General features: G+C 47.9%; 1 protein-coding gene across 3 annotated transcripts in view; it reads right to left on the bottom strand.

Annotated features, from left to right (window-relative positions):
- The window catches only part of PARVG (parvin gamma), a 65027-nt gene that overhangs the window by 30577 nt on the left and 21765 nt on the right, over window positions 1-12685 (bottom strand). For all 3 annotated transcript variants that reach the window (XM_069763349.1, XM_069763348.1, XM_069763347.1), the window contains one exon: window positions 11725-11780. In XM_069763349.1, coding sequence (XP_069619450.1) covers window positions 11725-11780 — 56 coding nt within the window. The remainder of the gene's footprint in view (window positions 1-11724; window positions 11781-12685) is intronic.

The following is a 12685-nucleotide window of genomic DNA, read 5'->3' on the forward strand; positions in this document are numbered from 1 at the left end:
ATATCCCGGTACACTTCAGAATTCATCCGGCTACTCTTGTCTGCTCTTATGTCATCAATAAACACAAGTGACCCAGTGCCATTGAAAGCCATGCATGCCCATGCCATCACGTTGCCTCCACCATGTTTTACAGAGGATGTGGTGTGCCTTGGATCATGTGCCGTTCTCTTTCTTCTCAAAACTTTTTTCTTCCCATCATTCTGGTACAGGTTGATCTTTGTCTTATCTGTCCATAGAATACTTTTCCAGAACTGAGCTGGCTTCTTGAGGTGTTTTTCTGCAAATTTAACTCTGGCCTGTCTATTTTTGGTATTGATGAATGGTTTGCATCTAGATGTGAACCCTTTGTATTTACTGTCATGGAGTCTTCTCTTTACTGTTGACTTAGAGACAGATACACCTACTTCACTGAGAGTGTTCTGGACTTCAGTTGATGTTGTGAACGGGTTCTTCTTCACCAAATTAAGTATGCGGCGATCATCCACCACTGTTGTCATCCGTGGACGCCCAGGCCTTTTTGAGTTCCCAAGCTCACCAGTCAATTCCTTTTTTCTCAGAATGTACCCAACTGTTGATTTTGCTACTCCAAGCATGTCTGCTATCTCTCTGATGGATTTTTTCTTTTTTTTCAGCCTCAGGATGTTCTGCTTCACCTCAATTGAGAGTTCCTTTGACCGCATGTTGTCTGCTCACAGCAACAGCTTCCAAATGCAAAACCACACACCTGGAATCCACCCCTGACCTTTTAACTACTTAATTGATTACAGGTTAACGAGGGAGACGCCTTCAGAGTTAATTGCAGCCCTTAGAGTCCATTGTCCAATTACTTTTGGTCCCTTGAAAAAGAGGACGCTATGCATGACAGAGCTATGATTCCTAAACCCTTTCTCCGATTTGGATGTGGAAACTATCATATTGCAGCTGGGAGTGTGCACTTTCAGCCCATATTATATATATAATTGTATTTCTGAACATGTTTTTGTAAACAGCTAAAATAACAAAACTTGTGTCACTGTCCAAATATTTCTGGCCCTAACTGTATATATATATATATATATATATATATATATATATATACATATATATAATTTATATATATATATATATATATATATATATATATATATGTGTGTATATATATTAAAAAGTTTCATCTCTCACTAAAATGTTTCAGAGTTTCCCCCATATTCAAAAGCTAAAAAACTAACAAGCAAATACGTAAAAAAAATAGGTAAAAAAAAATGGCAATCTACGGTAAATTCTAAGAATTGTTGGTGAAAAATACCAAAAATTAGACAAAAAAAAAGGCAAAAATGAAATAATGAATGGGGTCCCTTGAACTTGCTACAATTTTGACCAGTGAGATTCCGGGTTCCGAGACACCCACTGATATCCAAAATTAACTTTTTCCCCTTCATTTCAGTGATCAATGGCTACGAATAAGCCATGTGTTAAGAGTAACAGATCCAACAACAGCAACTCCTTGATGATTTCTAAAATGCTGCCTATATGCTAGCCACCTTAGGGAGAGACCCAAGTTGGGCTAAATGTAGCGGGACGAAAGAGACCGAAAAGCCCTCTACTTAAAGGAAATACATAGTGGATGCTTTCCTAAAACGGAAAGTACTTGCAAGCAGCATAATACAAAGAATAGCAGGTTTACCCAGAATCCTTTGCAGTAGGCGGAGCTATGCAAATCATCTCTTTCCACCCCAGTCTAATCCACAGCGCTTGGAACCGCCAAGCGTGCAATGCTGCGGATTAGTTTCTAAATTTACACAGCCAACCAATTCCTACCTGTGGACACTTGCTGCTTGCAGGCTCGGACTGGCCCACCGGGGAACCGGAGGATCCTCCGGTGGGCCCTGGCACCTGCCGGCAGGGCCTCCCCCCGCTCCAGGGCCTCCCCCCGCTCCAGGGCCCCCTCCCCCGCCGCCGCCCGCCTTGAATACTTACCCTGCCTGCTCCAGCGATGGTCTCGGTGTCTGCACTGCAGGCGCAGCTCGTCCTGAACGAGCTGTCACGTGACACCGCTCATTAAGATCATGAATATGCGCATATTCATGATCTTAATGAACGGTGTCACATGACCGCTCAAGCAGGAAGAAGGTGCTGCGCCGGCGCCGCCGCCTGGAGTCGGGACAGAGCGCGAGGGATGTCGGCACGGCCGTGCAGTGGGACAGGTGAGTATGAGGGACTGGGGGACGGGGGGGATGGAGGACATAAGCCGGCGCGCCGAGCAGGAGCGGGTGCTGGTGCAGAGAGATAAGCCGCCATGCAGGGGGGAATATATATGAGCCATGCAGGGGGGAATATATATGAGCCATGCAGGGGGGAATATATATGAGCCATGCAGGGGGGAATATATATGAGCCATGCAGGGGGGAATATATATGAGCCATGCAGGGGGGAATGTATATAAGCCATGCAGGGGGGAATGTATATGAGCCATGCAGGGGGGGAATGTATATAAGCCATGCAGGGGGGGAATGTATATGAGCCATGCAGGGGGGAATATATATGAGCCATGCAGGGGGGAATATATATGAGCCATGCAGGGGGGGAATGTATATGAGCCATGCAGGGGGGAATGTATATGAGCCATGCAGGGGGGGAATGTATATGAGCCATGCAGGGGGGAATGTATATGAGCCATGCAGGGGGGAATGTATATGAGCCATGCAGGGGGGAATATATATGAGCCATGCAGGGGGGAATGTATATGAGCCATGCAGGGGGGGAATATATATGAGCCATGCAGGGGGGAATGTATATGAGCCATGCAGGGGGGAATGTATATGAGCCATGCAGGGGGGGGAATGTATATGAGCCATGCAGGGGGGAATATATATGAGCCATGCAGGGGGGAATATATATGAGCCATGCAGGGGGGAATGTATATGAGCCATGCAGGGGGGAATGTATATGAGCCATGCAGGGGGGAATGTATATGAGCCATGCAGGGGGGAATATATATGAGCCATGCAGGGGGGAATGTATATGAGCCATGCAGGGGGGAATGTATATGAGCCATGCAGGGGGGGGAATGTATATGAGCCATGCAGGGGGGAATATATATGAGCCATGCAGGGGGGAATATATATGAGCCATGCAGGGGGGAATGTATATGAGCCATGCAGGGGGGAATGTATATGAGCCATGCAGGGGGGAATGTATATGAGCCATGCAGGGGGGAATATATATGAGCCATGCAGGGGGGAATGTATATGAGCCATGCAGGGGGGAATGTATATGAGCCATGCAGGGGGGAATATATATGAGCCATGCAGGGGGGAATGTATATGAGCCATGCAGGGGGGAATGTATATGAGCCATGCAGGGGGGGGAATGTATATGAGCCATGCAGGGGGGAATATATATGAGCCATGCAGGGGGGAATATATATGAGCCATGCAGGGGGGAATGTATATGAGCCATGCAGGGGGGAATGTATATGAGCCATGCAGGGGGGAATGTATATGAGCCATGCAGGGGGGAATATATATGAGCCATGCAGGGGGGAATGTATATGAGCCATGCAGGGGGGAATGTATATGAGCCATGCAGGGGGGAATGTATATGAGCCATGCAGGGGGGGGAATATATATGAGCCATGCAGGGGGGAATATATATGAGCCATGCAGGGGGGAATATATATGAGCCATGCAGGGGGGGAATGTATATGAGCCATGCAGGGGGGAATGTATATGAGCCATGCAGGGGGGGAATATATATGAGCCATGCAGGGGGGAATATATATGAGCCATGCAGGGGGGGAATATATATGAGCCATGCAGGGGGGGGAATATATATGAGCCATGCAGGGGGGAATGTATATGAGCCATGCAGGGGGGGAATATATATGAGCCATGCAGGGGGGAATGTATATGAGCCATGCAGGGGGGGAATATATATGAGCCATGCAGGGGGGAATATATATGAGCCATGCAGGGGGGAATATATATGAGCCATGCAGGGGGGAATATATATGAGCCATGCAGGGGGGGAATGTATATAAGCCATGCAGGGGGGAATATATATGAGCCATGCAGGGGGGGAATGTATATAAGCCATGCAGGGGGGAATATATATGAGCCATGCAGGGGGGGAATGTATATGAGCCATGCAGGGGGGGGGGAATGTATATGAGCCATGCAGGGGGGAATATATATGAGCCATGCAGGGGGGAATGTATATGAGCCATGCAGGGGGGAATGTATATGAGCCATGCAGGGGGGAATGTATATAAGCCATGCAGGGGGGGAATATATATGAGCCATGCAGGGGGGAATATATATGAGCCATGCAGGGGGGGAATGTATATGAGCCATGCAGGGGGGAATATATATGAGCCATGCAGGGGGGAATGTATATAAGCCATGCAGGGGGGGAATATATATGAGCCATGCAGGGGGGAATATATATGAGCCATGCAGGGGGGAATATATATGAGCCATGCAGGGGGGAATGTATATGAGCCATGCAGGGGGGAATGTATATGAGCCATGCAGGGGGGAATGTATATGAGCCATGCAGGGGGGAATGTATATGAGCCATGCAGGGGGGAATGTATATGAGCCATGCAGGGGGGAATATATATGAGCCATGCAGGGGGGAATATATATGAGCCATGCAGGGGGGGAATGTATATGAGCCATGCAGGGGGGAATGTATATGAGCCATGCAGGGGGGAATGTATATGAGCCATGCAGGGGGGAATATATATGAGCCATGCAGGGGGGAATATATATGAGCCATGCAGGGGGGAATGTATATGAGCCATGCAGGGGGGGAATATATATGAGCCATGCAGGGGGGAATATATATGAGCCATGCAGGGGGGAATGTATATGAGCCATGCAGGGGGGAATATATATGAGCCATGCAGGGGGGAATGTATATGAGCCATGCAGGGGGGAATGTATATGAGCCATGCAGGGGGGAATGTATATGAGCCATGCAGGGGGGAATGTATATGAGCCATGCAGGGGGGGAATGTATATGAGCCATGCAGGGGGGAATATATATGAGCCATGCAGGGGGGAATATATATGAGCCATGCAGGGGGGAATGTATATGAGCCATGCAGGGGGGGAATGTATATAAGCCATGCAGGGGGGAATATATATGAGCCATGCAGGGGGGAATATATATGAGCCATGCAGGGGGGAATATATATGAGCCATGCAGGGGGGGAATGTATATGAGCCATGCAGGGGGGAATATATATGAGCCATGCAGGGGGGAATATATATGAGCCATGCAGGGGGGAATATATATGAGCCATGCAGGGGGGGAATGTATATGAGCCATGCAGGGGGGAATATATATGAGCCATGCAGGGGGGAATGTATATGAGCCATGCAGGGGGGAATGTATATGAGCCATGCAGGGGGGAATGTATATGAGCCATGCAGGGGGGAATGTATATGAGCCATGCAGGGGGGGAATGTATATGAGCCATGCAGGGGGGAATATATATGAGCCATGCAGGGGGGAATGTATATGAGCCATGCAGGGGGGGAATGTATATAAGCCATGCAGGGGGGAATATATATGAGCCATGCAGGGGGGAATATATATGAGCCATGCAGGGGGGGAATGTATATGAGCCATGCAGGGGGGAATATATATGAGCCATGCAGGGGGGAATATATATGAGCCATGCAGGGGGGAATGTATATGAGCCATGCAGGGGGGGAATATATATGAGCCATGCAGGGGGGAATATATATGAGCCATGCAGGGGGGAATGTATATGAGCCATGCAGGGGGGAATATATATGAGCCATGCAGGGGGGAATGTATATGAGCCATGCAGGGGGGAATATATATGAGCCATGCAGGGGGGAATGTATATGAGCCATGCAGGGGGGGAATATATATGAGCCATGCAGGGGGGAATATATATGAGCCATGCAGGGGGGGAATGTATATGAGCCATGCAGGGGGGAATATATATGAGCCATGCAGGGGGGAATATATATGAGCCATGCAGGGGGGAATGTATATGAGCCATGCAGGGGGGGAATATATATGAGCCATGCAGGGGGGAATATATATGAGCCATGCAGGGGGGAATGTATATGAGCCATGCAGGGGGGAATATATATGAGCCATGCAGGGGGGAATGTATATGAGCCATGCAGGGGGGAATATATATGAGCCATGCAGGGGGGAATGTATATGAGCCATGCAGGGGGGGAATATATATGAGCCATGCAGGGGGGAATATATATGAGCCATGCAGGGGGGGAATGTATATGAGCCATGCAGGGGGGAATGTATATGAGCCATGCAGGGGGGAATATATATGAGCCATGCAGGGGGGGAATGTATATGAGCCATGCAGGGGGGAATGTATATGAGCCATGCAGGGGGGAATATATATGAGCCATGCAGGGGGGGAATGTATATGAGCCATGCAGGGGGGAATGTATATGAGCCATGCAGGGGGGAATGTATATAAGCCATGCAGGGGGGGAATATATATGAGCCATGCAGGGGGGAATGTATATAAGCCATGCAGGGGGGAATATATATGAGCCATGCAGGGGGGGAATGTATATGAGCCATGCAGGGGGGAATGTATATGAGCCATGCAGGGGGGAATGTATATGAGCCATGCAGGGGGGAATGTATATGAGCCATGCAGGGGGGAATATATATGAGCCATGCAGGGGGGAATGTATATGAGCCATGCAGGGGGGGAATATATATGAGCCATGCAGGGGGGAATGTATATGAGCCATGCAGGGGGGGAATATATATGAGCCATGCAGGGGGGAATGTATATGAGCCATGCAGGGGGGGAATATATATGAGCCATGCAGGGGGGAATATATATGAGCCATGCAGGGGGGGAATGTATATGAGCCATGCAGGGGGGAATGTATATGAGCCATGCAGGGGGGAATATATATGAGCCATGCAGGGGGGGAATATATATGAGCCATGCAGGGGGGAATGTATATGAGCCATGCAGGGGGGAATGTATATAAGCCATGCAGGGGGGGAATATATATGAGCCATGCAGGGGGGAATGTATATAAGCCATGCAGGGGGGAATATATATGAGCCATGCAGGGGGGGAATGTATATGAGCCATGCAGGGGGGAATGTATATGAGCCATGCAGGGGGGAATGTATATGAGCCATGCAGGGGGGAATGTATATGAGCCATGCAGGGGGGAATATATATGAGCCATGCAGGGGGGAATGTATATGAGCCATGCAGGGGGGGAATATATATGAGCCATGCAGGGGGGAATGTATATGAGCCATGCAGGGGGGGAATATATATGAGCCATGCAGGGGGGAATGTATATGAGCCATGCAGGGGGGAATGTATATGAGCCATGCAGGGGGGAATGTATATGAGCCATGCAGGGGGGAATATATATGAGCCATGCAGGGGGGAATATATATGAGCCATGCAGGGGGGGAATGTATATGAGCCATGCAGGGGGGAATGTATATGAGCCATGCAGGGGGGAATGTATATGAGCCATGCAGGGGGGAATATATATGAGCCATGCAGGGGGGAATATATATGAGCCATGCAGGGGGGAATGTATATGAGCCATGCAGGGGGGGAATATATATGAGCCATGCAGGGGGGAATGTATATGAGCCATGCAGGGGGGAATGTATATGAGCCATGCAGGGGGGAATGTATATGAGCCATGCAGGGGGGAATGTATATGAGCCATGCAGGGGGGAATATATATGAGCCATGCAGGGGGGAATGTATATGAGCCATGCAGGGGGGGAATATATATGAGCCATGCAGGGGGGAATGTATATGAGCCATGCAGGGGGGGAATATATATGAGCCATGCAGGGGGGAATGTATATGAGCCATGCAGGGGGGAATGTATATGAGCCATGCAGGGGGGAATGTATATGAGCCATGCAGGGGGGAATATATATGAGCCATGCAGGGGGGAATATATATGAGCCATGCAGGGGGGGAATGTATATGAGCCATGCAGGGGGGAATGTATATGAGCCATGCAGGGGGGAATGTATATGAGCCATGCAGGGGGGAATATATATGAGCCATGCAGGGGGGAATATATATGAGCCATGCAGGGGGGAATGTATATGAGCCATGCAGGGGGGGAATATATATGAGCCATGCAGGGGGGAATGTATATGAGCCATGCAGGGGGGGAATATATATGAGCCATGCAGGGGGGAATGTATATGAGCCATGCAGGGGGGAATGTATATGAGCCATGCAGGGGGGAATGTATATGAGCCATGCAGGGGGGAATGTATATGAGCCATGCAGGGGGGGAATATATATGAGCCATGCAGGGGGGAATGTATATGAGCCATGCAGGGGGGGAATGTATATGAGCCATGCAGGGGGGAATGTTTATGAGCCATGCAGGGGGGAATATATATGAGCCATGCAGGGGGGGAATGTATATGAGCCATGCAGGGGGGAATATATATGAGCCATGCAGGGGGGGAATGTATATAAGCCATGCAGGGGGGAATGTATATGAGCCATGCATACAGGGGGAACATGAGCCATGAATACAGGGGGGGGGGGAATATGAGCCATGAATACATGGGGAGATATGAGTCATGCATACAGGAGGGGGTAATATGAGCTATGTATATGGGATAGGAGGGAGATGAGCCATGCATACAGGAGGGGGGTCATTATACAGTATTGAGCATCATGTGTGGCCATTATACAGTATGGAGCATCATGTGTGGCCGTTATACAGTATGGAGCATCATGTGTGGCCAATGGACATTATACAGTATGGAGCATCATGTGTGGCCATTATACAGCATGGAGCATCATGTGTGGCCATTATATAGTGTGGAGCATCATGTGTGGCTGTTATACAGTATGGAGCATCATGTGCGGTCATTATACAGTATGGAGCATCATGTGTGGGGTCATTATACAGTATTGAGCATCATGTGCGGTCATTATACAGGATGGAGCATCATGTGTGGGGTCATTATACAGTATTGAGCATCATGTGCGGTCATTATACGGGATGGAGCATCATGTGCGGCCATTATACAGGATGGAACATCATGTGTGGCCATATTTTTGTTTGCTTATAATTATTGTATATAAAACAGTGTGATCAGCAGTGCTAAATGGCTGTGGTTGGGACGTGGATATGGGTGTGACTAGTTGTGAAATGGGTCTGGTCAGAGGCGTGGCCTAAAATTTGCCGTGGCGCACTACGCGCGCCGCAAACTTAATACCTCCTTCCCTTCAAAAGTTGGGAGGTATGGTACCACATTTGCCAGATCACGGCAAGTGCCGCAAATCCCATAGGGAATGAATGAGGCCGAATGCAGTGTTGGTGTAAGGCTACGTTCACATTAGCGTTGCGCCGCCCTGCGTCGGCGACGCAACGCGCGACGCATGTTAAAACGCGCGCAAACGCGCGCAAAAATGCGCGCGTTTTGCGACGCGTGCGTCGTTTTTGACGAAAATCGGACGCACAGAAAATGCAACTTGTTGCATTTTCTTGCGTCCGACGCTAGCGTCGGAAACGACGCACGTGGCGAAAAACGCCACCCAAAAAACGCACGCGTCCCCTATGTTAAACATAGGGGCGCGTCGCCGCTGCGTCGCCGCTGCGTCGCCGACGCAACAGCGGCGCAACGCTAATGTGAACGTAGCCTAAGTGATCCGTTACGCGGCAGATGCAGAAAAACTGCCGGATCTGCTGCAAAAGGCGACTTTCACATCAGCGATTCTTGCCAAAGTCACTGCCGATAGTGTCATACTCACCAAAAGGGAGGCAGCGCTAAAAGTGCCTAGGGCAGCAGAAACTCTAAATACGGCCCAGGGGGGCTACATTATATTCTGTGTGGGGACTGCATTATACTCAAGGTACTACATTATATTATGGGGGCTACAGTATACTCTATGGGGGGCTGCATTATATTCTGTGGTGGGGCTGCATTATTCTCTCAGGGGACTACATAATATTATGGGGGCTACATCATACTATATGAGGGGGCTACAGTATACTCTATGGGGGGGCTGCATTATATTCTGTGGTGGAACTGCATTCTCTCAGGGGACTACATTATATTCTGTGGTGGGTGGCATTACACTATATGGGGGGGGCTGCATTATACCCTATGGGGTGCTACATTATATTCTATGGTGGGGACTGCGTCATACCTGAGAGGGTTGCATTATATTTTGTGGGGTGCTGCATTATATTCTATGAGAGGGGACTGCATTATATTTTATGAGGGGGCTACATTATATTCTGTGAGGGGGCTACCCCAACCCTTGCTACATTATTAAGACGTGAACTACCTTATATTATACCCTGATATTAGCGCTTTTTACCGCACAATTGTTGGTCTTGTATCTATTTCTATGTAGCTACATAGTGGGCCCCAAGAATGATTTTCTCTGGTGGGCCCAAGGTGCTCCAGTCCGACGCTGGCTGCTTGCAAGTACTTTCCGTTTCAGGAAAGCATCCACTATGTATTTCCTTTAAGTAGAGGGCTTTTCGGTCTCTTTCATCCCGCTACATTTAGCCCAACTTGGGTCTCTCCCTAAGGTGGCTAGCATATATGTATCGCTTGCTCACCGAGCCCCACTCCGTACAGCCAACCAATTCCAGCCCTGTGCTGATGAGGGCCTAAAGCCCGAAACACGTGTCCACAGGTAGGAATTGGTTGGCTGTGTAAATTTAGAAACTAATCCGCAGCATTGCACGCTTTGCGGTTCCAAGCGCTGTGGATTAGACTGGGGTGGAAAGAGATTATTTGCATAGCTCCGCCTACTGCAAAGGATTCTGGGTAAACCTGCTATTCTTTGTATTATGCTGCTTGCAAGTACTTTCCGTTTCAGGAAAGCATCCACTATAAAATGCTGCAGTCATGGGAGCCTTGTGTCCTGATCGTCAAGGATCCCCTGTGGATGGGTGGTGAGGGGTAGACCATGAGGATCCTCTGGGACCCATGGAGAGAGGGGGACGGCACCTTTTTGGTCCCTCTTTTTTTACTACTGGGTGGGACTGTGCTCTCATCTCTGTAAATGAGGTTTTCGTTAGCACTCATATAAGCCAGTAAACCTGCTTATTGATGGTTTCCAGAAAAAAAACCCAGGGATTTATTTTTACACTGCACAGATTAACTTGCTGAGAGCAGCTAAAAAGTACTGATGAGAGAACAATAGAGATCGATAGAGAAAAAGAGATAATGTGCAAGAGAGATGAAAGGTCACCAGACAACGAGGAATAGAAAAAGAAAAAAGTGGAAAGAAAGAAAGAAAGAAAGAAAGAGAGAAAGAAAGAAAGAAAGAAGGAAAGAAAGAAAGAAAGAAAGAAAGAAAGAAAGAAAGAAAGAAAGAAAAAGAATGAATGAAAAAATGGAAAAAAAAAGGAAAAAAGTGGAAGGAAATAAAAAAGGAAGAATAGAAAGAAAGGAACAAAGAAAGAAAGATAGATGGAAGGAAGTAAAGAAGGATGGAAGCAGGGAAGGAAAAAAGGAAAGAAAAAGAAAGAAGGAAAAAAAGAAGGAAGAAAAAAGGAAAGAGAATGAAAGAAGGAGAAAAAGAGGGAAGAAAGGAAAGAAATAACGAAACAACAGGAAGGAAGGAAAGAAAGAACAAAAAGAAAGAAAAAAATGGAAGGGAGGAAAAAAAGAAAGAAAGAAGGAAAGAAAGAAAAAAAGAGGGAAGGAAAGAAGAAAGAATAGATAGATAATTCTCACCTGCTTCTTGTAACAAATTCAATAGCTTTTTCGGTCTTCATTCCGCTTTTTGTTGGCTATAATATTGGACACAGAACATCGGACCGCTCAGTGTCAGCCAAAGAAAATGTCAAATTTAATTGGCACAGGAAGAAAATGCCGTCGCCAATGACACACAGGATCCTTACTAAAACATGACCTTTAAAGGATCGGCTAACTATCACCACATGGAAAAAGGAGTTTGGTATAATAAAAGTTCTGTATGTATTGTGAGTGAGCTGAGCACAAAGTCCTATCTTGGGAACGATGGGTGACGATCATTGTGCCCTCCGTTACAGCTTGTAAAGAGGGTGGTCCACCAGGTTTCCCAGACACCTGAATGGCCAATGTGGGAGAACTAGAGGTGGGAATAGGGATAAAAAGTAGGTGTGAAAAGTCGCGCAGTTTCGGTTTGATTGAAATGTGACTTGATCCAAGCCAGGTCAAGATGCCTTTAGCGCATGCACCAGGTGTAGATGCAGCCAGAGCCAGAACATTTCTTTTATCCGCACATGTGCTATAGTCAGCTTGTAATGTCATATCCAGGCTTGCTAAACAACACACTTGACTGCATGGCTCCTCGGGAGACTTGGACCACCTACATGACTGCTCAGAAGACTGGGACCACCTACATGACTCTTCGAGAGACTGGGACCACTTACATGATTCCTTGGAAGACTGGGACCACCTACATGACTCCTCGGGAGACTGGGACCACGTACATGACTTCTTGGGAGACTGGGACCACCTACATGACTCCTCGGGAGACTGGGACCACCTACATGACTCTTCGAGAGACTGGGACCACCTACATGATTCCTTGGAAGACTGGGACCACCTACATGACTCCTCGGGAGACTGGGACCACGTACATGACTTCTTGGGAGACTGGGACCACCTACATGACTCCTCGGGAGACTGGGACCACCTACATGACTCCTCG

The sequence above is a fragment of the Ranitomeya imitator genome, chromosome 4, assembly GCF_032444005.1.
Source record: "Ranitomeya imitator isolate aRanImi1 chromosome 4, aRanImi1.pri, whole genome shotgun sequence".
NCBI classification, from domain to species: domain Eukaryota; kingdom Metazoa; phylum Chordata; class Amphibia; order Anura; family Dendrobatidae; genus Ranitomeya; species Ranitomeya imitator.